This window comes from Cryptococcus neoformans, chromosome 5 (assembly GCF_000149245.1).
Source record: "Cryptococcus neoformans var. grubii H99 chromosome 5, complete sequence".
Lineage (NCBI taxonomy): Eukaryota > Fungi > Basidiomycota > Tremellomycetes > Tremellales > Cryptococcaceae > Cryptococcus > Cryptococcus neoformans.
Window position 1 is genome coordinate 1 of NC_026749.1, and position 26,432 is coordinate 26,432.

The window sequence follows — 26,432 nt, forward strand, 5'->3', positions numbered from 1 at the left end:
AGGATCTCATCCTATGCTTCCCTTGAAATGCTGTGTTGATCAAATCGAGGTCGAATCGAGGTGGAGCCGAATGTGGTCGGTGTTGTTTTTCAGATTCGGCGGACGGGTGACTTGTTGGTGTCACACGCGCATCCTTGCTCGCTTGGTTTGATGGCGATAAAAAAGGGAATGTCTGAATGGCTGGATGGCTGGATGGATGGATGAATGGATGAATGGATGGACGATTGATGAACAAGAATGCAATTGAAACAGATGGACGGATGAGAATGCAATGGCAACACGTGACCATCAAAGGTGGAGTAGAGGTCAATCTCCTTGGCTATTGAAAAGAGGAGAAAACTCATTAGCCACTGGGTCACGACGTAACATAAAATGGGAGCATGCAGATCGTATTCCAAAATCAAACACATTAGCCGCCAGGTTACAAGTTGAGACGCGCCGAGTAGGTTGGCCAAGTTGAAATGCGCGAAAATAACCGTTTGTTTTCAAGGCGTTGCCCATCAACATGTTACAATGTTTATCTGCCTATGCTTAGTACCGCTGTGTACAGGAGAATGCAAGCTAAAAATAGTTGTATGCATGCGAAACTGTACAAATGATATCGCACGAGATCAAGCCGCTTGCACGTTGAAAACAGGGCGGGAAACCGATTCCCCCATAGTCAACGCGCACTGGTCCACAGTGCGGGAGGTGGTTGGGAGCCGTTGGCTGAGGCGCGGAAGCGGAGGGTGCCGCCTCCCCATACAAATCCGCCCGCACTGTGGACGAGTGCGTGCCGTCCAAACCGAAAAGGGCACAGGTTTGCGATGTGGAGAGTGGTTGAAAAAAAACGGGGATTTCGCGCCCATACAAAAATTTGCGAGATGGCCGCCTTCGTGCAAGTCCCAATCGTTAAAGGGCACAGGTTTGCGATGTGGAGAGTGGTTGAAAAAAAACGGGGATTTCGCGCCCATACAAAAATTTGCGAGATGGCCGCCTTCGTGCAAGTCCCAATCGTTAGTCAATCACTCAGAGTCATATCATTGCCTGCCTTGTTCCTTCCCTCATTAGTTGTCTTACTCCTTCACCTTCTTTCCCTTCTTCTTGTTCCCCTCAACAATATAGACATGCATTCAGTTGTCGACGGTGCTCACACCTGCCGTCTAGTGTGCGAAATGTGCTATACATATGTGATAGATATGTGTATGTATCAAGGACGATCAGAGATGATCCCGCGATGACGAGCTGGGCATAATCATCCATCATCATAATATCCACGCTCATTTCAGTACTTACATAATTATCTCCTTTACATAACCAACAATCTGCTCCCACTGCATTCCCTTTCATTCATCCTTTCCCATCACTTCTTTCTCCATAACGACAAACATCACTACGTTCCCATCAAAGAATCCATCTTCTATCACTGTCCTTCGGCCGACTGACCGCTTCTATTCTACAAAATGAGCCTCCCTCGCATTCTACCTGGCATTCTTCAGTCGCCTGGCATCCAACGAGCTCCCAGAAAGTAAAACTCCTCGCCCCGCATCACCACCACTGCGCGACGACGTCGGGTAACACGATATCCTTTCCGGAGAGGTTCCCCTCGACGGAGGCCCTTATGGGTTGACGCAAGGATGGTGCATCTCTCTTTTGAGATCACTTTGCCTCGGGATTCCTGCCAACTGACCGAATCAACCGGTGGGATTGATGTCCTCTTTAATCATCAAATCACCAAACAATCATCAACACGCCCTATGGTCTCTCCTCCTTCGACATAAAACAGCCTTGCAAGCGGTAGAGAGCGTTCCCGCTAATCTGGCAAGTCCGATTCCCTCTCATTGTTCACGCTATTTGCTAATATACATTACAGCCGATGTCTTAAGAGCAGGCCTGCTGTTACTCGAATGCCGTCACTACAACCAGTTGGACAAAGTTAGTCTCTTCTCTCTCGCTGTATGTTATCGGCCTCTTCGTAAGTACGTTTTTATCCCCTCTTGCTCGACTATGACTGACCTGTTTCTCCCTCCCAATATTATCGATCATTCCCTGCCTTGTTAGTGCTCTCGCTTGTCTCTTGCGTGCACCACTTTATTCACCCTTCAGCCAATGTTCACCAGCTGCCAATGTTCAGACATAACACACTAACACACTTCACTCGCTCAATGGTGTGGGCCGACATGCAATGCATAGCTTGTACTATACAACGACCACCACCATGTGAAAGAAACAAACTCACCCATATCCCACCCTCTCCCGCCGTGTATTCTCCCACCGTGTATTCTCCCACCTGTCCCACCCTCTCCTGCTGCATATTCTCCCACCTGTCCCACCCTCCCACCGTGTACTCTGCCACCTGTCCTGCATATCCTCCCTTTCATCTGTCATGTAGTTGAGCCAGCGTGGAGGGGTAGCCGAGTGAGAGTGAACGAGTTGGGTGTGATGAGGATGTTGAGGAGTATCGATGCTGAGGAGTAGCCGAGCAAATGCGTCGGGCGTTGAGGGATAGCCGAGTGTCGAGTGTAGAGTCGCTAGTGAGGAAAGCGAATTCGAATGGGGCATGCGGCGTGGGATGCAGTCGAGTCGGATGCAGTCGAGGGTGAACATTGAAAATGAGCCATCCTGTACAGTAGTTAGCGCTATGACAACCGTCAAGAGATAAACAGCCATGCTCACCATACACAGACTACGATTCGTCAGCATTGTCTTTTGTCACGAGGATAAATATGGACGTTACCGCAAACTCCTCTCCATCCGCACCCTATATTCTCCATCGCCAGCCTTTCCTTTCCATCTTGCCCACCCCTCTCACCATCCTGCTTTCGACACTGTCTGCTCTTTTGACGTCCTTCCGCACTCTGTTATCCTTTCCCTTCCGGCTGTTTGACTATCGACAACAGTCAGCGAGAGTAACACTCAGAGCAATGGCGACAAACGAACCAGCAACTCACAGCCTGTACAGCGTACTATATCTCCAGCATCCACCGCCCTGCCCTCCGCCGTGTACCATACCTCCTCCTTGCCGTCTCATCCACACGCATCCAAACGTTGCTTGCTTGCGTCAAGAGTAGTCGTCAAGTCAGACGCAGCCAGACGCAGCAAGCAGGGGTCACACATACGTCTCAAGTCGTCTCTGCGTGACACATCTCTGCTAGCTTTGCCTGGCTTTTGTCTGGCAGGTGATAGGAGTGAGGGGGACAAGTACCAACGCTACTGTGAGTGCTTGTTGTACAACTCACCGATAAATGCCACCATCCACACCAGTTGTCTCCCCAGTGGGCGCTGTACACAACCCAGGATCTCATCCTATGCTTCCCTTGAAATGCTGTGTTGATCAAATCGAGGTCGAATCGAGGTGGAGCCGATGCGGTCGGTGTTGTTTTTCAGATTCGGCGGACGGGTGACTTGTTGGTGTCACGCGCGCATCCTTGCTCGCTTGGTTTGATGGCGATAAAAAAGGGAATGTCTGAATGGCTGGATGGCTGGATGGATGGATGAATGGATGGATGGATGAATGGATGGATGGATGGATGGATGATTGACGAACAAGAATGCAATTGAAACAGATGGACGGATGAGAATGCAATGGCAACACGTGACCGATCAAAGGTGGAGTAGAGGCCAATCTCCTTGGCGATTGAAAAAAGGAGAAAACTCATTAGCCACTGGGTCACGACGTAACATTAGGGTTGCATGCAGATCGTATTCAAAATCAAACGGTCCAATCCATAGGGTTAGCGAGCGGCGAGGGCCGAAAGGCGCGGTTCAGGCCGCGGTGACCGCCGAACATCAGCGGTTTTCTACCATCGCGCATGGGTTTTTCTCAAGCTATGCATCCATGCATCGCACCCTTCGATAGAGCGAACTGAGACGGATCGATCGGTGGAATAAAATTCCCATAGGGCACAGGTTTGCGATGTGGAGAGTGGTTGAAAAAAAACGGGGATTTCGCGCCCATACAAAAATTTGCGAGATGGCCGCCTTCGTGCAAGTCCCAATCGTTAGATCAAGGCGCTTGCACGTTGAAAACACGGCGCGAAACCGATTGTGCCATAGTAAACGCGCACTGGTCCACAGTGCGGGAGGTGGTTGCGAGCCGTTGGCTGAGGCGCGGAAGCGGGCCACGCCGCCTCCCCATACAAATCGGCCCGCACTGTGGATGAGTGCGTGCCGTCCAAACCGAAAAAAAGTAATATTCGTACCATTGGCACAGATGTGGGCGCCGCAAAGAGTTTAGGTCATGGATTGATTGAATAGGTCCCTACATCCATAGAAATTGTTAGCACAGACCGTATTACACAACGACAGCAGACTCGCCAAGCCGTCAGGTAAATCCCTTTGGTTCATGACACTAGGGACTGGGACAAACTTGGCCTCTAAAATACCGGAGGAGGAGATGGCTAATGCATTATGGCGCTATATGTCAGTTGCCAGTAACTGCCTGTCGCTAATTCCTAGATGGGAGGTACGTACCAGAGCCTCCTGTATATAAGGAGCCTTCTTGATTTCCATCTTTAAACCGGCGGTGGTATCGTCCAACATTGACTTCACTTCCTGCTTGAACTCCGTGAACAACACAAGCATTTCTTCCTTCGTAATGCCAGCCGGCGCTGGAGGACCAGGGGGGCCTGGGGGACCTTGTGGTCCTGCAGGTCCTACAGTTCCTCTCACACCTCGTTCGCCACGAGGTCCAACCTGGCCTGGAGGGCCGGGCTGGCCCTGGATAAGGGTCTGGTGCAAGTGCTGCGCTGTGGACATCGTCAGCATAAAGTTTCAGGGAGTATGATACCGAGTAAGTACATACCTTGAGCTTCATTGACAGCGGTAATAAATGACCTAACAGCACCCCGCTTACGAGTTAAGCTTTGCCCTGGGATGGCACTAGGATGGAAGATATCTTCGTTGAGAGACAAAAGGACGTCATCAGGAACAGGTGTCTCGATGTACCGATTTTGAACGTGAGCTTGAAGAATTGGGTGGGCGGCAAGTACGGGATCTTGATAGACTTGCGAAGGCATAGCGATGCGTACCATTGTGGCTCTTCCTTTGCTGTATAATGAAATAACGTAGAAGAAGTTGGAAGAAAAGGAAAGGCAAACAAACGGATGCTTTCGTTGTGTGTTGTGTGGTTCGCTCGACCCCCTTTTTTGTTTGTTGACTTGTTCTTCTATTAAATTTATTATTTATTTATGTCCGCGCTGCCGCCGCCGTCGTCGTCGTGTTGTAATGCAATGTGCAATGGCCCTACGGCCATGTCACATCACTTCGAGCACCCACTTATCGACATGACGGAGGTTACCGCAGAGATCAAGGAGCAGTGTAGAGTCATTGTTGAAATGGGATACTTTATTACTTTTACTTTCATTTACTAAGAAGTCCACTATACTTAGTCCACCCTAGGCTAGCTATCTGTGGGATTCTCCTTAGATATAATCTATCTTCGTATATGCAGCCTTATAGGCAAACGCTTTATAGCGCAAATACAGCAGGACTGTATCAGCAACACCAACATGCTCGACATGAGACCCGAGCTTAACTAATTGTTACCACTATACCAAACTATCATCAGATACATAGGGTATTTCCATCGTATGTACTATGACCACCACAGCCAAACCTTTGGGAGGCTATATTCCCTAGCAGCCTTTACAGTCGTAAAGTCCGTCATCAGCCTTGGATATCATGGGTGGAGGCCGACGGAACCTAATGGATGCATGTCCGCGGGAGACTTTAGGGGTTTTTACGCTATAGCGTGTTAGGAAGGGTTGAACGACGACAGGAGGAAGGAAAGAAGGTGTAATTTTTAATTTTTAGATTGTTAATTTTATTTTAATTTTTTCGTACCATAGACCAACCCAATAAATTAAACACGAACTAAATGCATCCTCATTAACCCATAGAGCATAGAATTATAACGGTTAAAAAAAAAGGTGTACGGGAAATTAACAGGAGTTTCACATCAGCAGCTTAATTTCAAATGATCCCACCTCAGTAGTTCATGTTTTTTCTGCATGTAATTTTAAAAAGACGTGAATTAAACCGATTATTTCAATTCGCAATTTAATTCCATCTATTTGGTTCCATCCATGTCATATTAAGTAAATAGCCGAATCATTAAAAAAGCACGGAGATAAATTGAACTCCTTTAATGCACATGTTTAACGCAGGTTCTATCCATGTTATTAAGTAAATAATAGTGGAGTCATGGAATAACATGGAGATGTATTGAACTCCATTACGTCACGTGTTTAACCAGGTTCCGTCCACAATATTAAATAATTAGCCAAATTATTAAATAACACGGACATGTATTGAACTCCTTCACATCACACCCACTTCGTCATATATATGCCCTGTCCTTCCACCGATATATATGGGTATGATGAAACGTCTATATCTCATTCCCCAAGTCATGCCCAATGCATATTTTGGTATCAGCATGATCTTGAGATTTCGCCCTATCGAATAATACCGGTACCCAAGCATAAATGTTGCATACATCCTTTGTGCACAGCACAACGGTTGATTTTGTGCAATCCCTGCGCCATCCGTCCTTCCGCCGATATATGGGTATGATGGAAACGTCTATATCTCACTCCACAAGTCACGCCCAATGCATATTTTGGTATCAAGATGATCCTTAGATAGAGAGTTATCTAATGATACCGATACCCAAGCATAAGTGAATAAAAAGACATTCAACCCATGTTCCTAGTAGGGGCAATGTAACTTTTGCCTGGACCGGTGTGTGAATTGGCTCGACAAGGTGGGTCAGGTCGTCTCGAAGAACGCTCCAAAGGTCACTGGTGGGGTCTTTAAACCGATCATTCTTTCCACTGGTGGCTTGATGAGCAGGAGCACAGCAGACGAATGGAAGGACTGGAGGGATGCGATGCCGGCGGGAGGGTTTGAGAGAATGGAGAAAAGGATTGGGGTGGAGTTGGTGAAGGCAAGGGCTAGGACGCTGGTCCTGTAGAGGAAGAGACGTTTTAGCAGCGAGGAGTGTGGAGGTTGGACGATTTTTTCTTTTTAAAAGTTGTTTATTTAAGTAGTTTGTTAATTCGGGTAACATACAAGACAACCCAATAAATTAAACAACGAAAAATGCAACCTCTTTTAACCCCTAAACAATCTTGCTTTCCTTCATTACGTAACTCTCTCCTATGATCTCTTATTTCTTCTACTTCGTGCAGGCTCGTGACACACCCCCTGAGAGGTAGCTTCTTCCGCTAGATGCTTATTAAGAAGGAAGAGCGATCACTTCACAATCTCACAGTTACATCGGTACTACAAACATGTCTCTTACTACTCTTCCTCATCGTTCTCCTCGTCTTTAGGGTCGTATGTGGCTTGAATAGGCACTGAGGACAGAGCGGTGATACGAATAAAGTGACGACGGTGCGTCATGTTGTCTAGAACAGCGGAATGGATGATCACACGCTACAATACTGGTTTAGCGTAGTCAATGGGCCTGAAGGGATGCGACTTACCTGATCCCAGACGCAGACGTCGCCCTCTGACCATTTGTAACGAGCATGGAAATCCGCACCTAGCTTGACATGGTCAGAAAGGAATTTAAGCATGTTGTCGCTCTCTTCGTTGCGCAAGCCTTCGATGTAGGTCATCCTTTCCGGGTTGATGTAGAGCGATTTGGAGCCAGTGGCCTGTTCATTTCAATACAAACCCTCATCCAAAAACAATCAAGTGCTCACAGGGTGTACAGTCACCAGAGGGTGCAAAGACTCGATCTCGTTACGTCGGGAAGCTCCTCCGACACGAGCTGCCTTAGCGGCCATAACGGCAGACGAGTGGACTGCTTTCAGACCACAAACAAATTCCTTCATCTTTGGGCTAAGTCGATTGTACGCCTCGACCAGAGACCCGACAAGAGTATCGCCGCCAGAAGGTGCATCATGCTGCATGCAGCAGAAGAAGGTGATCCCTGGTGGCTGTCGCTCTTGGGTCTGGTCGATGTGCCAGATGGCGTTGGTGAGTCGGTTAGGCCACCAATGTTTCTGAGGTCAAGATGTCAGTCTTAAGTAACGTCGAGAGTGGTGAACGGCGACGTACACGAACAGTATTGACCTGGTCCTGGTACACGACCGAGATTTCGGTCGATGTAGGGGGACGAGGCTGTACTGAGTGTTGGTGGAGCTGACCGTAGTAACGAGCCATCTCGAGTTTGCGCTCCATCGACGTGTCGCGATAGGTCTGCTTGACCTTGTCGTTGCTCGCAAAGAAAACGATACCCTTCCTGGCGGCAAGCAGGGCGAGCTGGTCTTGACCAGCCTTGTCAAGCGAAGCCAAGTCCAGTCCGGTGACTTTCACACCGATGAACGGGGTGATCTATTAAGAGCATCAGCCAAGCAATGGAGGAAAGATATGGAAGATGCACCTCCTCAACGGTCACATGGTCGTTGTAGAATACAGGTAGGGAGGGGTCGGCGTCCAGCGCCCTCTCGTGATAATCGAATGGTTCTGGGTCAGGAAACTTGTCGTTGGGGTCATTATAGGGATAGTACTCGGGATACTTGAGACCATCCTCCTGGACTCGGATCGTCTTGGTCTTATCCACTGCCTTGAAGCCCTTTGCCTCCCAGCTCACTCCAGGTGTCGTAGTCGCAGCAGGTGCCATGGTGATGTGATATTTGTGTATGTGGATAGGAATATGTTACGAGTAAAGGTTGTATAGAAAGTGGGAATGATAAGACGGCAATAAATGAGTGGCTTCGGGCTGCCTAAATACGGTAAGAGCGTTGCGGGCCGGAAAATCAACGGGTTCAGTCTGTTATTTGATTCCCGATGCGGAAGATAACCGGTCGATATGCATTGGAACAGCCCAGCCGGTCGCGTAACATAAGGTTCATCAACGACCCCTCGGCAAAAGTTTATCGCGGAACATGAACAAATCTGACCTTCCCACGCTGTCGTCTCTCTTCCCCTCGGAATTCCAACGGAGCTTAACCCTGGAAATCGAACCAAGTCGAGCCCTGAAGGGTTTATTGAGTCATGAGATACGATTGGACAGTTGTTTGGGCGGATTATGAAGCATTTGTTGTCTGGGCGGATTATGAAGCATTTGTGTTCTGGGTGAATTATGAAGCATTTAATAGGTCTGGAGGGACGTCCAGCTTCGTTCATCCCCAAGCGGCACAAAGAATCAACATGTCATTTTCCGAGAAAGATAACGAAAAGGTCCTCGTAGACTCATACCCTCCGGTCCGCGTCGTCTCTGCATCCGACAATGCCACACAACGTGTCGCTCGAGACATCGCCGCGGATCTTGTCGCTGAGCTCGATGCTGGTTTCGAAGTCACACCCGAGATGAAGAGGAGAGTCTTGAGAAAGATCGACTTCATCCTCTTGCCCCTCATCTCTTGCACAGCGACGCTGTCTTTCCTCGACAAGGTTTCGAACAACTACGCAAACAACGTAAATACATCTGTTGTCGCCTAGAGCTAGGAGGCTAATACGTCGCAGTATGGCCTCCAAGTTCGCTTGGGCATGCATGGTACTCAGTTCTCTTGGTCAGCATCGGTCTTTTACTTTGCCTTCCTTATCTGGCAGCCAGCCGTGTCTTACATGACCCAGCACTTCCCCCTCGGTAAGCTGGTCTCCGTGAGTGAGCTTTGTATAAAGCGGTACCCGATTGCTCACGGCCCAATAGATCAATTGCATCTGCTGGGGCCTGGTCCTGCTTGGGCAGGGCTTTGTCAAGAACTATGCAGGCTTCATGGTTCTCCGCTTCTTCCAGGTAAGAATTCTCCTAGTTGGAGTTTCGCTGACAGGGCAGGGTATCTTCGAAGCCTGCGTTCTGCCGTCTTTCCTCGTGATGTGTTCCATCTATTGGACTCGGGAGGAACAATCTTTCCGCTCGGCTTTCTGGTTCAACTCCTGTGCGGGGATCTTGGGCGGTCTGTTCGCCTATGCGATGGGTAAGTTTTAGTGAAACGCATGTAGCTGACCTCTTCAGGTCACTTCCATCCTGCACCAGGCTACAGCCTCTACCAGTACATTTACATTGTTTACGGGTCATTCACTACCGGCTGGGGCGTCATGCTGTTCTTCGCGCTTCCCGATTCCCCTGTCACGGCTTGGTTCTTTTCGCATGAAGAACGGCTCACGGCTGTCGCTCGAGTCAAAGGCAATAACACCGGCATGATCAACCGTCATTTCGACCGTTCCCAGATGTGGGAAGCCCTTCTCGATCCCAAGACTTGGTGGTTCTTCCTGTTCACTTTCGTGTGCAACATTCCCAACGGCGGTCTCAATGCTTTCTCCACGACCATCATCAAGGGCTTTGGATTTACAACCCTTGAAACTACCCTCATGTCAGTTCCTTGGGGCGTAGTGTGCACGCTTGGCAACGGTGTGATCGGTCTGTGTATCTCCTACACCGTGGGCAAACGATTGTTCTTGATGGCGTTCGCCATTATTCCACCCATGATCGGCACCGTCGTCATGTACACCATTCCTCACTCCAACAAAGCTCCATCGCTATTCGCCTACTACATTACCGGTTTCTACAATGCGCCTTACGTCATGTCGTTGGCGCTTATGGCCTCGAACACCGCCGGTACCACGAAGAAGAGCGTCACCAGCGCGATCATATGGATGTCCTATTGCGGTGGTAATATCGCCGGGCCGTTCTTCTACCGAAGCAAGGATGCACCGACATATCAGTTCGGCACCGCCGCTCTGCTCACCTGCTTTTCTCTGCAGGTTGTGCTTGCCCTTTTGTTCCGTGTCTACCTCCTGCACCTTAACCGTCAGAAAGAGCTCGCATTCGAGCCCAGCGAGCACGATGAGAGCGCACAGCATGCTTTCGCGGATCTCACAGACAAGCAGGTAAGCGATATCATAGATTGTCAGATATCGCCCTTGGCTGACAACCGTGCAGAATACCGACTTCAGGTACACCTATTAAGTATATACTGGAGTAAGATAGCGTTGTATGGATAAACAGGTGCGTGTGTGATGAACTCTGGGTTGTCGCTCTCAGCTGATCAAGGCGTAGAACCCCCACCTCAACCCTTCAACATTGGATCAAAAACGAAAGTGTAAACTGGTGAATTGTCGGGTTGTCTGATACAGACTTTCTTGGTTGTGAACGGTTGTAAAACGTCGTGAAGTTAGTGATTATGGATGCATTCGTTATATCCTATGATGTTCACCAGCTACAAGTACGAAAAGGCACCTGAACAGGAGTTCGCTATTGACAGCAATGGGAGATCTGGTTCTTAAAATGGCATGGTGTAGTACGAGGCAGCATGTGGAGGATTATTGGGCAACCCGTAGGATCGCCACCAAACCTTCCTACGTGTGCCCGTCGGTTATGTTCTGCTGCTAAGTTCCCCTGGAGCTAGCGGAAGGAGTTTGAAATAGTTGGTAGTTGTGTGAAGAGAGGATAAGTCTTAATCAAATAAGGCTGAGAGTTAGAGTTAAGGGAGAATAAATGGCATGTTGGTAACAAAGTCTGTGTACTCGGTTTTATATACCTCTTCTATCCGTGCTCGTCCAGCGGACTCGCATTATGAACGATACGGATCTACGTTCATGTCTACATACAGCGGACTCACTCTATCTTCCTCGTCTCCAACCCATCCTCGGTGATCCGTCCGTCCCGAATCCGTACGCAACAGGATAGCTCCTTCGACTGTTTATGTCGTCTTTTCAAGATTTGCGTATGATAGCTCGCAAGAGCGTCCCTCTTATGCAATTTATTGTACAGTCATTTAACGCCCAGTCATGTTTCCGGCTTCTTCCATGGCCTCAGGCGTTGCATAGGATTCCTGCTGCAGTCAAACACCGCGTACACCGCTATGCAACATTTCGTCACGAAGACATTCCTAGCTTTCCATCGCCTGGGTGATCTTCGCATTCAGGATCTCCCTTAACAACCAAGCGTCCACCCCGACCTGTATCATGCCAATGCCTCTTGATGCCATCGCCTTTGGGCCACCCGTTGAAGGTCTGATGCGTCCACCCTGCCACTTGTTGGCTTTGCGTGCCAGTGATGAGATGTGTGAGATGGCCGCGGTGACTTCCTGAGCCGGATTGTCCGGAGTCAGGGGATATCCCATGGACAGACAGATATCGGTCTCTCCCGTCATAATGATATCTGTCGCTTCTTCAGCCCCGTGCCCCATGCGGAAATATGCACACACCTATTCCAGGAGTATTGATAATCGCTTCGGCATTCTCATAGCCTTGCTTCGTCTCGATCATAACGGCGACTAGGATCTCATTGTTGGCCTTTTCAAGGTATTCAGCATCAGAAGTCCAGCCGAAGGCATCCCTTGAGAATGTCGAGCCAAATCCCCTACATCCATTTGGGGGGAATCGAGCAGCCGACGCTATCGCCGCGGCTTCTTCCTGAATAATCAGCTCAGTAGCATTGTTGGGACATACCGGTGTGGAGACCATAGGGACAGCAATGCCGTGGGCTCCGGCGTCCAGTGCTCTTTTAATCATCCAAGGCTCCCCTGCCGGAATGCGAACGATCGGTGACACTCCGAAGGGAACGATCGCCTGGATAGCGGCTTGCATTTCAGTATCACTCATCGCGCCGTGTTCGAGGTCGACGAAAATATACTGATTAGGTTAGCAATCGTCTATCACATGGTTGGCTTACTTACAGAGAGATTGGGTAGACTAGCCAGGATCCTAGCGTGAAGGGCACCTGGCAATACCATTGTCACGCCCAGTGCAGGTCGGCCTTCCGCCAAAGCTCGGCGCAAAGGGGAGCCATTAATGGACAGTGGCATGATATCACGATAAGGGAGCGATATGAAGGATATAAATTGGTCAAATTTATGTGGCCGAAAGCGATAAACTACACAAGTTATTTGACGCTATCAGACCATAACTTTACAGCAGAACCAAATGCGTCGGTACAGCAGAACCAAATGCGTCGGTAACCATTCTTAATGCGCGTGCAGTGATTTCCCTGAAGCCTGACTTCCCCGACGCTAGTTTCGGAGTTTATCATCCGATCCCTCCCTGCACTCTGCGACCATGTTTATCGACACTCTATTTTCCGCTTGTTTTCCGTACAATGCAATTCATATCCCGTGGAAAATAAGTGACGGCGAAGTTGGCGACTCATCAGCGGACTGGCCGATAATGAGGCTCCTCCAACGAGATCATTGGTCGATATATCCAACGGAACAACATAGATATGCAGATGACGAGACTGAGCCTCGAGCAGGTACCGATCAGTGTGTTCTATCAACTGCAAATCAGGACATTGGGGTAGATGTCATTCCTTGTGTCTTGCGGATTTGGCCGAAACCGGCCTTTTCATTGGCGAATTGTCAACTGCATCATAGCAAAGGAACCTCTCTGTCACTTTCCAGAAGTCAAAACTCACAGCTGGACATATGAGCACCAAGCTTGGTGGTCAGCTGGTTACCATGCCGCGGGGGCGGAACTATAAACTATGGCTTGATTGATCCAAAAAGAAGCTCGTTATACGAAGATCTGCCCAAAAGTAACGAACGAGGGTAGGAGGAAGATAAAGAGGACGAAGAGAGGAAGATGGGGAAGTAGTTTTGGTGTGTCGAGGAGAGAGAGGGAGGAAAAAAGGAGAGCGGAAGAGAGGACGAGAGAGAGGACCTTGCGAAGAGGCGTAGGGAAAGAAGAGATACGAGCGCAGGATACAGGAAAGTGTGGTAAAGATGAATCAACTCGTAGAGATATAAAAGGCGTAGCCATCCGAGTAGATAAAATGTATTGCACAAGCAGCTTAGCCTTCTCAAACTCTTCAGTCTGCCAGCCGCATCATCTACACTTAGCGCTTTTAGTTCAATTGAATACTAACGACCGATGACACGAAAGTATAGTAGTATGAGGTGCTTTCTGACCTCTATGAGGATAGTGGCGCCGCTACACCAAGCATAGAATCGCCTTGATGATAGAGGTCAGGTGGCAGTTTTCACCAACCTCGAGAACCCCAGGGGCGAGATCTATGGACGTGGATACACGTGCATGGGAAATGTAGAAAGGCCACAAGCTGAATTGTAGAGTTTGGATTGTAGAGTAGACCGAGTCGTATGTCATGCTATGCACCCCTGTGCAGTACTAATGCCAAAGTCCGATAGAAATAGCTAGAGTAGGCCGATCTGCATTGAGCCATGGTGAGAGCGCTGTCGTTTCAGACCATTCATTGGGCCTCTTTTTTAGGCGGGGACGAAGGCTTAGCTGCCGGCAGCCCCCATCAAGCTGGATTCATAGTCAGCTAGCAGCAAGCGAGTGCATTTAGTTAACCGAGTCGCTATCACCAGACTGTAGGTCATGCACATACAAGGCATTGCTGACTTCGAAGCTTAGTCTCATGACCCTATCGAATTCCGCCAAACTGCATCCCGGCCAAGTTGGAGGAAGCGTGAAAGAGGATGAAGGATCGCATCTCCGTCGCCGTCAATCATGATTGAGAGCTCACAGCAGCTTGCTGGCTTGAAGTCGCATTGAAGCGGCTCTTCCTGTTATATCATGAAGTCTATGCCAAAGTATACATCTCCAACTAATACCGATTCAAATGGCATCTAATGAAGAACACACGCATCAACCTGCTCATGCCCCAAACGCCGCCTCGGACAACGCCCTCTCTGCCAGACTGCCCCTCGCTTCCCACTGTAATTGTGGCACGGTGATGGTTTGCGCCTTGCGACTTGCTACTCGGCCCCATCCACCTCCTCCTGGTGTTTGGATGAGCAACCTGTCGCCTGCGCCAAACTGCACCGTCGCTTTACCGCCAATGTTGACACGCCTTGTCTTGCCGTTAGCCGCGGTAGGCAGCTTGATCCATGTGTTGACACCTGTCTTGCCGTTGGCGCCCCCGGCGAGACCATATGGTGCTCGTGATCTCCTCTCGGAGAGCATAGACACTTGAATGGGCTGAAGGAACTCGAGGTCTCGGATGACACCGTTGCCGCCGTGGTACGCACCTTCTCCACCAGAGTTCGGGCGGTAACCAAACTGTCTGAGAATGACGGCTACGATATCAGCAGCGAAACAGCGAGGCGACTTACGGTAGCGTCGCTCGAGAATCTCGGGGTCGGTGATACGAGTATTGGTCATATGGCAGCTACTTGTCAGCCGGGTCCTTGTCGATAGACACTCACTGAACGCCTGAAGTACCATCCCAATCCGGACCAGCTCCACTTCCTCCAGCAATGGTCTCGTAATAACCCCAACCGCTCTTCACCTCACCAGTGATGAGGTCCTTTCCCCCAACGCCGAAAGATAAATTGTTGCAGCACCCCTGGCTGGCGGCGCAAGCGTTGAAAGCCTTGAGCACGACATCGGTGATACGCTGCGATGTGAGGACGTTTCCGGCGCAGACGGCAGCTTCGGGTGACGGGTTGAGAAGACTCTCGTCGGGGATGATGATGTTAAGAGGGACGAGGCAGCCAGCATTGAGAGGGATGTCTTGGTTTACCATTGCGCGCATGCTATATTTGTCAGCCAAGGCCAAATAGCTCGGACTCACCAGTAGATGATGGCCGAGTGCACGACAGCGATCGGCGCGTTCAGATTGCCCCGGACTTCAGGACCAGTGCCGGTGAAGTCAAAGACTGCCGAGCCCTTCTCCTCGTCAATGGTAACTTTGAGGCAGATGGGTGAACCGTCGTCCAGGTAGTCGACCGCCTGCATGTCAGCTTGTCTCGATGTAACAAAACTCACCACAAGCACATTGCTTTCCTGCGCTGCCTTACGCAGCATTTTCCGCACCGCCTGCTCTGCATTCTCCTGCACGAATCGCATGTATCCATGCACCACTTCGAGGCCATGTTCGCCGACGAGAGAATGAAGCAGTTGCGAGCCCTTGTGGTTTGCTGCGATTTGCTACGCTGTCAGCTGTGCACCAACACCAATCAACTCACAGCTTTGATATCGCTCTCGACATCGCGGTAGTTCCTGCATCCGCTGCACCCAGGGAACTTGGCTGGCTCCTCGACGAGCAGACGGTACAGCTCAGTAGCGTTGAATTTACCTCCTGAGACAAGCTTGAAAGACACAATCTCGGCACCTTCCTCGATAAGGGTAGTACTTGTCGCTGGCATCGAACCTCCGGTGATACCACCAATATCTGAGTGGTGTGCTCGTGAAGCTGTGAAGAAGATGATCTGGCCCTCCTTGCCTAGAGTCGGATCAAACACGGGAGTGATGACTGTCAAGTCGGGTAGATGGGACCCGCCTGCGATAGGCGAGTTGGCCAGCAGCACATCTCCGGACTTGAGGTCAGACTTCCAGTGTTGAAGCTGATACTTGACGGCGAAAGACATGGATCCCAGGTGAACAGGGATGAAAGGCGCATTCGCGACGAGATCACCAGTGTGACTGAAGAGTGCACAAGAGTAATCCAGACGCTCCTTAATGTTGGTTGAAATGGAGGTCTGCTGCAGCGAGCGTCCCATCGCCTCTGCGACGCTCATAAAGCGGTTCGCACTGACATCAGCGGAGTTGAAGTTGGTTTCACTCACAAGAGACTAAGCGTGATCGGGTCGTATGTGACGGTCATATTGGCTGATGTGACTATGGGTGGTTTCAACTATGATATGGCGGGAAATGGTTTTGTCAACGTTCCAAATTGAGAGGGTATAAGGCGATAGTGCCTCCCGCTAGCATCTTGTCTTTTGTTTCTTGATTCTTAGCCATTGCATCCTCGCCTTGCGCGGTCTTCCATTTCATCAGGTTCTACGGAAGCATCCATTGCGGTCCAAAGTAGGAAGAGTGGGATAATCCGCGGAAATGAGACGATGGAAGATGTCGGAAGTTAAGCGGTGGACTAGTCCGTTGATGTTCCGCTCGTAATCTCATTCTTCTTTGTCATATCATTGGCTCGTACACCGTTCACCATGCATTGTTTAACCGGAAACCAGTCCGTGTCAATGACTCAGTGGACATCAGATGCACTCGTGTTTAAGTAAAATAAAGCAACGCCATCCGGTACGTTTGTATCGACATTCAACAACACACATCTTACCATCTACCCATCATGATCGGCGTCACCTTAACATCAACCGTTTCCGACCACTCCATCCGAATTGCCATTGACAGAGTAAGTCACCGACCGTTATGAGCTCAGCTGATGACAGGGTGGTACTTTCACCGACGTTCACGCGTCATGGCCTGGTCCCAATGGCCGTGAAGAGAGCATCACCAAACTCCTCTCCCAGGATCCTTCAAATTACAAAGACGCACCGACAGAGGGTATCAGAAGAGTGTTAGAGACCGTGCTGGGGAAGAAGGTCCCCCGGGGCAGTCCATTGCCAACGAACAAGATAGGTGAGTTCCCACTCGTTTCTTCTATGCTGACAACATAGACACTGTGCGTCTCAGCACCACCGTCGCTACCAACGCACTTCTCGAACGCCACGGTTCGCCTCACGCTCTCCTTATCACCAAAGGTTTCAAAGATCTTCTCTCTATCGGCAACCAAGCTCGTCCACGCATCTTCGACCTGAACATTAAGAAGGCGTCATACCTTTATGGCGATGTCATTGAGGTCGACGAGCGAGTCACCCTCGTCGGATACACCTCTGATCCCCATGCCACTGAACATGCAGTCAAATTTTTAGAAAACGGCGAGGCGATTCAGTCCTACTCTGGAGAAGGGGTGCAGCATGGCGTCGAGGGCGTGAGGGGTATGAGCGGAGAGGCCGTGCAAGTGTTGCAAGCGCTAGACGAGGAAGCGGTGGAGAAGGATCTAAAAGCGCTGTTCGAGCAAGGGTACCGGTCGATTGCGGTCGTTTTGGCACATTCGTGAGCTTCCTTCAATTCATCGTTTTCCAATAGGCATTCGACTGAAGTGTCACAGGTTCACCTTCCCCGACCATGAGCTCGCTGTTGGTCGTATCGCGGAGAAAATCGGCTTTCACCATATCTCCCTCTCCTCCCAACTTCTTCCTATGATTCGCATGGTCCCTCGAGGTGTCTCCACAACAGCCGATGCTTATCTCACTCCCGTATTGGGCGAGTACCTGGATGGCTTCTATTCTGGCTTTGAGGGAGGGAAAAAAGGGAACTTGAACGTCGAGTTCATGGGCTCTGATGGTGGCTTGGTGGACTTGAAGGTGAGCTTTTCTATGTTGAGTAAGAGTTGACGAAAGAACTTTACCGGTCTCAAATCGATCTTGAGTGGACCAGCAGGCGGTGTTGTCGGCTATGCCCTCACCAGCTGGGACGAGAAGAAACTCGCACCCGTTATCGGCTTCGACGTCGGCGGAACCTCGACCGATGTCTCTCGCTTCGACGGCAAGTACGAGATTGTCTACGAGACCACCACAGCGGGCATCTCAATCCAAAGCCCTCAACTCGACATCAACACCGTCGCAGCGGGTGGCGGTTCCTGTCTCACTTTCCGCAACGGCATGTTCCACGCTGGCCCTGAGTCTGCCGGTGCACACCCGGGTCCCGCTTGCTATCGTAAAGGCGGTCCCCTCGCACTCACGGATGCGAATCTCATCCTCGGTCGGCTGGTACCTCGTATTTTCCCACAATGCTTCGGGCCCAACGAGAACGAGCCCCTTGATCCGTCAGCTTCTCAAGCTTCATTCGAGAAGATGCAAAAGCAGATCGCTCTGGAGACCGGCGCGGAGATGTCGCTGGACGATATGATCTACGGATTCGTCACTATCGCGAACGAGATGATGGCTCGGCCAATCCGGACGCTTACCGAGGCTCGAGGTTTTGCGACTTCCAAGCACATTCTGGCGTCTTTCGGCGGTGCTGGTGGTCAACATGCATGCGAGATCGCCGAGAGCCTAGGTATCACCAGTATCCTGATACATCGCTACTCCTCCATCCTTTCAGCATATGGTCTCGCCCTCGCAGATCGAGTGTATGAAGAGCAGGAGCCATGCTCTGCCATCTACCATCCATCGTCGTTATACTTCACCGAGCGACTCGACAAGATCGGTAATCGCGTTTCAGAGGAGCTCGCAAGACAAGGCTTCACCTCCGATCAAGTCAAGCTTGCGAGAATGCTGCACATGCGCTTCGATGGATCGGATACGGCGCTTATGATCTCTGAGCCAGCAGATGGCGACTTCGAGCAGGAGTTTTACCGGGTGTACAAACACGAATTTGGTTTCCTGCTTGAGAGCAAGGTTATTGTAGATGACTTCAAGGTGAGTCTCACGCGGTTCTAGTCATGATGGAAGGCGATGGCTGACACTCGTCGCGATGCAGGTCAGAGGTATCGGCAAATCCCTCTCTCCTGCCGGTGAATCCGTTTTCTCAGAAATATCGAACCTCTCCACTCGCCGCGCTGGCAAGCCCACATCCCGACAAGAAGTCTTCGTTTCTCAACCTGGGTCGACCAAGGGTGAACGCATGGATACGCCGGTATACGAGTTGGACCAGCTCAACGTTGGAGACATCGTTGAGGGGCCAGCATTGGTCATCGACGCGACACAAACTATCTTTATTAACATCACTTGGAGCGGGACGGTCACTTCTAGGCATCTGCTCATCACTCGCCCAGCATCAGCGCAATGATGAGATTATTGTAAATTGTATAGATTTCTTCGCATGCAGTGGATTCTGGCAGGTTAAGAGCAATACTACATCTGAAGCAAAATGAGCGATTTCGAATTCCCATATCACTTGGCAGACATCAGTGCAGAGTGCACCACAAAAGACCATCATTATCTTGCCCCAGATTACTCTGCCCCATGCCTTTGACCAAGCCCCAATAATGAACGAGCAGAGTTGAATGACCATGGATATCTAAATTGAAGCGCCCCTGTTTCTCGGCATGATCTCCTTCTTTTCTGTCCAGCTTACTTGTAATTGCGTACAGTACCCACTCGTAAGTCTTAGATCAAAATTAGCACCAACTGACACCGAGGAATGCCGAAGACGTTTGAATGGGTACTGTATATAGTTAGTGGAAGATAAGGCTGCCTTCGACGTCTATACTACCATCCAGACCTGTTCGATGAGGTTATGGTTGTGATAAACCATCTGATTGCAAGCACCACGGTCTTGTCCCGCTCAGAAACAACTTTGACGGGATCTCAAATCAGCCTTCCATTGCGACTGACGTTTTGAATGGTAGGTCAATCGGAATGTGATGGCCTCATCTCTGGGGCTTGTCGGGAGTCTGAGAGACAAATGCATCCTTCCCCCACGGGTCTAAGGGATTACTAGAAGAGGAAGCACTCTAGATAGAAGGTGCAATACAAATGTGGTCACTAGCTTAGGAAAGAATACGCTTGAATGCGGAGGAACAAGGCTACAATCCGCCCAAGACAGATTGATGAAACTAGACGGGAGTCCGGGAAGGGTGCCTCTTCCATCCTTCCATCCACCTCAGCGACTGCTGGATGTATGAGCGGCACACATCTTACCAGCCGCCTTTATCTACCTTCACCAGCATGACGCTTGTAGCTCGCATCAATCTCATTCTCCGTCAATCCTTGGTAAAGCTCACTCCGCTTTGGGGATGGACCACGACTCGGTACGCGCTCGGGTAGTTCTACGGCATGGCTTGACCATTTGGTCTCGCAAATGGTTTGTCAGTAGATCAGGATGGGAGTGTTTGCCGCCCTTCCCAGCGTTGTTGACTGCACAAGCTCGACTTAGTACCAGTATATATAGTCAAGTAGTCAGTATACGTACGTACTGTAGTACTGTTTGTAACTGTTACAATTATAGTGTAATTAAGCGCCGCACTTAACCTTATTAATGTGGCCTCGAGTACTCTTCTAATTTTACCCCACGTCGGAGATGTTTTTAGTTTAATGAGGCCCCAATATGTATGCCAGGTCCATGCCGAACCAGCTGCGTGCCCGAACCTGTCCACGTGTAGGCTCGACACAAGCCCCACGATGGACATCGATCGGTCTCCGACGAGGACGAGGTCCAAAAGTGGGGCTTGTCGCAAATTGCAACTTTTGGCGGGGACCGATCGATGTCCATCGTGGGGCTTGTGTCGAGCCTAGTCCACGTGGAAAATTCCCACAATTGTATCGAGACAACAACAAGTCTCTTCAGAACCCCAATTCTTAACATTGCCTTCATTATTAATAACAACGCGGGACTTAACAATTTCCAACAGTAACCATCATAGTACCCGTTGATATTCCGGCGGGCGGGGTTTGTCCCCTCGTCCCTATCCGTACTATATTGGTTCATCCGATCAGACAACTAAGATAATGTACGTATGCATGTAATGCCCTCCCCATGCTATAGGAGCTGACAGACAAGAGGCACTCTGAGACATGCCTATGCATCACTGCTACTCTCCCATGCAGCTTGTTATAGAAGGCCACGTCATGCTCTCTTCCTACTACTGACATATACTTGTTGTTGTGCTGCTGGTCATGTGCCGAGTCATGCTCTTACTGTATATCATCTTCAATCCTCACCCCATCTTATTCCTCCAACTTTTGCCTTGCCTTTACTCTTGTTGTCAGTCTATCTTTCATTTCTTTCTCCAATCCTATCATGGATACTACGGATTCCACCGATGCTGCGGCTGGTCCAAGCAAAAGGAGAAGGGCCAATGTAGGAAAGGCTTGTCTCAATTGCCGGAAACGGTGAGTCTCGCTCTTATGTACATCACTAACAGTGTAGAAAAGCAAAATGCACTGGTCAGCCGCCGAGCTGCCAGACATGCCAGCTGTACAATGTACGTCATCTTCACTGTACGGAAGATCGCATATCTTTCCATTGATGAACTGAGACTGCGTTATATAGGACGAGTGCAAGTGGGGTGAAGACGATGACGGACGGAAGCCCGCTTCAAGACAGTTCGTCCAATCTTTGAAAAACCGTATCAAGAGCCTGGAAGCTGCATTGGAAGCGCGAGGGCAGCTTGTCCCATCTCCTGGGGACGAAGGACATGACGAAAGCGATAACGAAGAGGAGATGGTGGATAGGGTGTCACAGGCCATGTTGCATCTTCAGGTGGGTGACGTAATGCGAATCGGGCTGATACACAGATTGGAATGGATGGGGAGCAAGTGCATTACCACGGACCAACTTCTGCTTATGCGCATCTCTCGGTTGCCCCCATTCTTCGTGACGTACCATCGGGATTGATGGGAGGTCTATCCGATTTCCGACGCTTCCTCCCACCAATTAACATCTCTGCTCCCCAGCACGCCCTCGCCCTTGATCGATTCTTCCGCTTTTTTGCTTCTTGGGGCATGCGCACTGTCCCGAATCTATTCCATCGCGATCTCGCACTTGCCATTAACGCTCCTTCTAGCGCCCCTCCACCGCGTACTACCTACTACTCACCAATGCTGCACAACTGTATCCTCGCCATAGCCCTCATGTTCATGGACGACCAATACCTCCGCGATCCAGCGACAAGGAAATTATTGGCAGATGAGGCAGTCAAGTATATGGAGATTGAGTTACCCCGACCGACGCTCGCCACTGTGCAAGCTCTCGCACTCAGATCCAGCTACCACTCGACGTTGGGCGATCACACAGTTGGCTGGACCTATTTCGGTCTGGCAGAGAGAGCAGCGCAATCACGTGAGTATACTCGCCCTTGACATTGCTGATGACAGTGGGACTCAATGTGGACAGCTCGCCTCTCGTGAAGAACGGGCGGATGTCGGAGGCGGAGATGCTGCTGGTGAGTCGAGTCACGACTGGCAGGACTGACGATATCGATAGCGTAACAATACCTGGTGGACAATATTTATACAAGATCAATGCTGGTCGGTATATATTGGACGCCCCCACTCTATGCAAGATCACAAGTGAGTCTTTTGCCTACACGCTTCCCTGACTTTGCAACAGCACTCCACTACCTCTCGTTGATCCCTCACTCGACGCTGTGCCTTGGACGTGGACCGAGTTGTCGTCCGGCGAAACAACAACGCCGCCGCAGGATTGCATGCTCAGTTCGGCGTTTGTGGAATCGGCCAAGTTGTCACTCATCATGCAAAAGGTTATGACGACTCTGTACTCTCTCAGGTCCGATGCTTCCAGGCTACAAAGAGATGGCGCGATCTCCGAGTTAAGGTGAGCGGTAAACGTCGTCTGCCCTGGCAGGCACTGACACCTCATAGTCTCGCCCTCGATACATGGCGCGAGCAACTCCCTCCTAACCTGGTCCTCACAGGCCATTCGAACAGAAACGCCCTGCCCCATGTCATCATGCTCCAGCTCGCTTGGGAATGGCTCGTCATTCTTTGTTATCGCTCTTATTACCGCTTCAGTGTTCGCTCAGGCAGTCGTGCAGAGCCCGAGGGTATCTCAGCCGTGGCTGTCAAGGTGAGTTGTCGCAGCGGCGTACCCAGCTAACAAGCAGCGATGTGATCGGTCTGCGGCGCGGATCAATTCTCTCTTACGAGCCTACCACAACCGTTTTAACCTCCGGTTCTCCCCGCCCACTCTGCTCAACGTTGCTTTTACAGCAGGCACCACTCACCTCCTCGCAGCAGTGCATCATCGGTCTATCAGGATCAGGGCGGAAGCGCTAGCAAGTGCGAACGAATGCGTGGAGCTATTGCGACTAGTGGCCGTCTCTTGGCCGGCAGCGAGGGATAAGGCGGATATCTTGGGAGGTTTGGTCACAGAATATCTACCTACGGAGACGACGTTGTCGCGACTCGACTTGTTATCCAGGTTGAATGGGACGACTGCGGGGACGACTGCGGGGACGACTGCGGGGACGACTGAGGGGACGACTGCGGCTCCAGCAGCTTCGACTCCAACATCTGACCCACTTTTCGACTTTTTCCAGCAACCGGCCACAGACATAGCACCACCCTCGCCGCCCCCTCTACAGCAGGTGCTGCCGTCCTCGAGCCCCGTTCAGTCGCCACAATTCCAATCAATCCCGTTCCTTCCGCCACTGACGCAGGCTGACTACCAATTTCAACCCGTCCCCACCCTCTCGTCATCACTGTCCATGTCTGGCATGTCTCAGCAGCCTGCTCCCGCCTGGATGTCACAATCACCGACTGTGGATAACCCCCTCATCCCTACTGAAATACCGATGTTCGACCAGAATTCATTTTCGGGTATTCCGCGGGAAGACGCCGAGTCTTTCCTCCGAGCCCTCCTTGCGCACATCACCCTTCCACCAGCACAAGCGGGCTCGCTTCCTACTGCTCCTCAGGCTGCAGCTCCAGGCTCGTTCTTCTCCCAGATATACCCCAACAACGCAGCGTACGGCCAGTCGCCATCGAATGCGTGGCCCATACCGTGCGACACCTCAGGGTCTGCAGTTGCTGACACAACCATAGGTCACATGCAGACGCCAGCTGCGCCAGACTTAGCTGATGATCAGGAGTGGGCGAATTTTTTTGGGGCTGGGTAGGTAGATGTGCAGGACATGGCGGAAGTTGACAGACTCGATCATGTTGTTTGTATATTGACTAGCTGTAAGGGAAGGAGATACAAGGATGAGAGGAGGATAAGGGAGAAGACGAGAGGAAGACAGGAAAGTAGTTTTGAGGTATCGATGAAGAGAGAGCGGGGGCAGAAGAAGAGAGGCGGGGGGGGGAGGGTCGCAGGGAAGCGTCAGGGAAGAGGAAAGACAAAGAGGAAGTTGGAGGGAAGTTGTTGGAAAGATGAGTCAGCTCTTAGAACTTGGAAGATATAAAAGGCGTATCCCTTTGAGTAGATAGAATGTATTCCGCAACCGCGTAAGACTTCTCAAACTCCTCAGCCCATACATCTAAACGTCTAAACGTCTGAACCATGCGCTCCTACTGTAGGCAAATGACCGAGAACAAGAAACTAAAGTAGCATCAAGTACTTTCCATCCTCCGTGAAGATAGTGGCGCCGCTACACTAGCATGTATAATATGAATAATAAAAGGCGGTGTACCGTTACTACTTTGACAATGACTACTCCAAAATATCTTTGATCTCCTTGTCCAGGCAAAGCATCTTCCCAGGCCCATGGCCGATCGAGAACCCGATGAGCTCAGGACTGGACATTACTACCACCTGAGGGGTCACTCCACATCCCCAAAAGACCGGTACTTCGCCTTCCCTTAACACCGGTGCCTCTCCGAATTCGGGATTGAGAAGATCCACAATGCCTAACTGGGCCACTGCGTCCGGGCCCTGAAATAATTAGCGTTGCCAGGGGAAGGGACACTCACCCATGCAACGGGCTCGCCGTGTGTATGGATGTATGGACGGGTCACTGCTCTGACTGCATCTACCTTTTCGGGCTTGTATGGCCTCATCGAAACGACCATAGTGCCGGAGAAGACTGCGATATCAACTTCTGTCAGCACACGTAGGTAAATTTGGAGTTAAAAACCGAAGAACGACAGCGCACTTACTGCCTGAGGGGCAGAGAGGGATGTTGGTCCTGTACATGGGTACATTACGCTCGAGTTCCTGGTGTCGCGGAGTGAGACCAGCGTCGACCAACGCTTGTTCGAAAGTGAACGAGCAGCCAACTATGCGCGATACTCTCGTCAATGGACCTTTCTATCGGCTCTTCTTCATAATCTATCATTGACACCACTCACTCAAAAACGCTACGCTGTCCTCGGCCCACCACTCTTTGCAATCCCGCACGTCTTTAGCGTACAGCTTCCCGTCTTTGTAACTGCGCGGGTGAGCCAAATGATCAGATTCTGTTTCTCAATCCAAACGACTCGACGTCGCTCGTGCGCAGAGCCTGCCCAAGCCCAGATCCGGCGGGGAAGAGGAGCAATTACTAGCCCCCTGATGCTCACTCATACTCACATGTTGTACCCCGGCGCATCGGTTCGCACGTCCACATCCTCTGCCACGTCCCTCGAGAGTCCCGTATTTCCGGGTGCCAGGCTTTCCGCAATAAGCGGACAGCTGACGGGGTTCCGCTTGCACAAACCTCTAAAGTCGTCGGCGAAGCGAGAGGGGATGACAAGGAGGTTCGTCTGAATCTGACTAGGACAGTGGCCGGACGTAGGACCGCGGAAGCTGCCGGAACGGCAGGCGAGACGGACTTCTTTTCCAGTAGAGAATCGGTGAGGCGCTGGCTCGTCAACCTTCACTGGCATGGTGACGGTGCTTGCGGCAAAGAGAAAGTGAAATCGAAGACGAGGAAAAGGCCATATTGTCTCCTGCTTATGCAGCTATATTTATCATATTCAGCCAGATGCGTGTGAACTACGCGCAAAGAATCAGCAATCGTTTTGACCGGAATTCAAACGGAGCAACTCCGCCAGAATTCGCAATGGCCGCTTGTGGATCCAGCCACTTCGGCACCGTGGCGCTCGATGGTCGACTGATGCCTCTCCTATGTTCTCCACTCGAAGCTGTCAGTTTCTAATAAATCGGTCTTTTAATGATTTCGTGGATCGCTACAATCCCTATCGCCTGAATTATCGGAGGTGTATTGATGGAACTTGTTTTGAACGCCGCTCATTTCCGCAGTTAGATAGTTCCGCCTTTATAACGTGTTCCAATCCTGAAATGCTATGTCACTTTGATCAAAAGTCCTGTGCCGATTCATTGCTGGGGTTTAA

General features: G+C 50.5%; 10 protein-coding genes and 2 non-coding genes; 5 read left to right on the forward strand and 7 right to left on the reverse strand.

The window, feature by feature from the left end:
- Positions 1–2,356: 2,356 nt before the first annotated feature.
- Positions 2,357–3,284, reverse strand: CNAG_07395 (hypothetical protein; the record flags this gene model as incomplete). The annotated part of the gene is made up of 6 exons (XM_012194233.1): positions 2,357–2,601; positions 2,656–2,665; positions 2,783–2,858; positions 2,931–3,030; positions 3,099–3,144; positions 3,219–3,284. 6 exons carry the CDS (start codon positions 3,282–3,284, stop codon positions 2,357–2,359), a joined length of 543 nt encoding a protein of 180 aa, XP_012049623.1.
- Positions 3,285–4,212: 928 nt separating this feature from the next.
- Positions 4,213–5,012, reverse strand: CNAG_07396 (hypothetical protein; the record flags this gene model as incomplete). The annotated part of the gene is made up of 3 exons (XM_012194234.1): positions 4,213–4,395; positions 4,453–4,727; positions 4,784–5,012. 3 exons carry the CDS (start codon positions 5,010–5,012, stop codon positions 4,213–4,215), a joined length of 687 nt encoding a protein of 228 aa, XP_012049624.1.
- A 1,672-nt stretch (positions 5,013–6,684) lies between these two features.
- On the forward strand, positions 6,685–7,004 carry CNAG_06877 (hypothetical protein; the record flags this gene model as incomplete). Its single annotated transcript, XM_012194226.1, has 2 exons — positions 6,685–6,693; positions 6,746–7,004. 2 exons carry the CDS (start codon positions 6,685–6,687, stop codon positions 6,953–6,955), a joined length of 219 nt encoding a protein of 72 aa, XP_012049616.1. The 3' UTR covers positions 6,956–7,004.
- Positions 7,005–7,088: 84 nt separating this feature from the next.
- Positions 7,089–8,903, reverse strand: CNAG_06876 (alpha-ketoglutarate-dependent taurine dioxygenase). XM_012194225.1 has 5 exons: positions 8,375–8,903; positions 8,050–8,325; positions 7,692–7,994; positions 7,470–7,643; positions 7,089–7,419 (listed from the first exon to the last, which is right to left on the reverse strand). The coding sequence occupies exons 1-5, from the start codon at positions 8,612–8,614 to the stop codon at positions 7,285–7,287; spliced, it is 1,128 nt and encodes a 375-aa protein (XP_012049615.1). The 5' UTR covers positions 8,615–8,903; the 3' UTR covers positions 7,089–7,284.
- Positions 8,904–9,093: 190 nt separating this feature from the next.
- On the forward strand, positions 9,094–11,145 carry CNAG_06875 (allantoate permease). XM_012194224.1 has 7 exons: positions 9,094–9,411; positions 9,460–9,597; positions 9,647–9,733; positions 9,773–9,914; positions 9,953–10,827; positions 10,880–10,945; positions 10,997–11,145. Exons 1-6 carry the CDS (start codon positions 9,145–9,147, stop codon positions 10,904–10,906), a joined length of 1,536 nt encoding a protein of 511 aa, XP_012049614.1. The 5' UTR covers positions 9,094–9,144; the 3' UTR covers positions 10,907–10,945; positions 10,997–11,145.
- Positions 11,146–11,718: 573 nt separating this feature from the next.
- CNAG_06874 (HpcH/HpaI aldolase/citrate lyase family protein) lies at positions 11,719–12,879 on the reverse strand. XM_012194223.1 has 4 exons: positions 12,618–12,879; positions 12,391–12,573; positions 12,147–12,354; positions 11,719–12,100 (listed from the first exon to the last, which is right to left on the reverse strand). Exons 1-4 carry the CDS (start codon positions 12,744–12,746, stop codon positions 11,829–11,831), a joined length of 792 nt encoding a protein of 263 aa, XP_012049613.1. The 5' UTR covers positions 12,747–12,879; the 3' UTR covers positions 11,719–11,828.
- A 178-nt stretch (positions 12,880–13,057) lies between these two features.
- CNAG_12408 lies at positions 13,058–13,727 on the forward strand. The gene has a single exon (XR_001045698.1). It is a non-coding gene; the product is annotated as a hypothetical RNA (non-coding RNA).
- A 743-nt stretch (positions 13,728–14,470) lies between these two features.
- CNAG_06873 (5-oxoprolinase) lies at positions 14,471–18,539 on the reverse strand. Its single transcript, XM_012194222.1, has 8 exons — positions 18,104–18,539; positions 16,467–18,043; positions 15,867–16,431; positions 15,667–15,828; positions 15,473–15,630; positions 15,105–15,434; positions 15,012–15,067; positions 14,471–14,975 (listed from the first exon to the last, which is right to left on the reverse strand). Exons 2-8 carry the CDS (start codon positions 16,502–16,504, stop codon positions 14,554–14,556), a joined length of 1,731 nt encoding a protein of 576 aa, XP_012049612.1. The 5' UTR covers positions 16,505–18,043; positions 18,104–18,539; the 3' UTR covers positions 14,471–14,553.
- CNAG_06872 (5-oxoprolinase) lies at positions 16,856–19,548 on the forward strand. The gene is made up of 6 exons (XM_012193505.1): positions 16,856–17,044; positions 17,082–17,271; positions 17,310–17,748; positions 17,804–18,059; positions 18,096–19,115; positions 19,177–19,548. Exons 1-6 carry the CDS (start codon positions 16,982–16,984, stop codon positions 19,483–19,485), a joined length of 2,277 nt encoding a protein of 758 aa, XP_012048895.1. The 5' UTR covers positions 16,856–16,981; the 3' UTR covers positions 19,486–19,548.
- Positions 19,549–20,092: 544 nt separating this feature from the next.
- CNAG_12409 lies at positions 20,093–20,699 on the reverse strand. XR_001045699.1 has 2 exons: positions 20,611–20,699; positions 20,093–20,555 (listed from the first exon to the last, which is right to left on the reverse strand). It is a non-coding gene; the product is annotated as a hypothetical RNA (non-coding RNA).
- Positions 20,700–20,996: 297 nt separating this feature from the next.
- Positions 20,997–24,609, forward strand: CNAG_06871 (hypothetical protein). Its single transcript, XM_012193506.1, has 10 exons — positions 20,997–21,148; positions 21,201–21,530; positions 21,568–21,622; positions 21,691–21,900; positions 21,936–22,479; positions 22,515–22,582; positions 22,624–22,709; positions 22,750–22,974; positions 23,022–23,226; positions 23,264–24,609. The coding sequence occupies exons 2-10, from the start codon at positions 21,439–21,441 to the stop codon at positions 24,275–24,277; spliced, it is 2,499 nt and encodes an 832-aa protein (XP_012048896.1). The 5' UTR covers positions 20,997–21,148; positions 21,201–21,438; the 3' UTR covers positions 24,278–24,609.
- Positions 24,610–24,611: 2 nt separating this feature from the next.
- On the reverse strand, positions 24,612–26,318 carry CNAG_06870 (hypothetical protein). XM_012194221.1 has 5 exons: positions 25,669–26,318; positions 25,449–25,528; positions 25,257–25,376; positions 25,071–25,183; positions 24,612–25,032 (listed from the first exon to the last, which is right to left on the reverse strand). The coding sequence occupies exons 1-5, from the start codon at positions 25,962–25,964 to the stop codon at positions 24,811–24,813; spliced, it is 831 nt and encodes a 276-aa protein (XP_012049611.1). The 5' UTR covers positions 25,965–26,318; the 3' UTR covers positions 24,612–24,810.
- Positions 26,319–26,432: the final 114 nt, after the last annotated feature.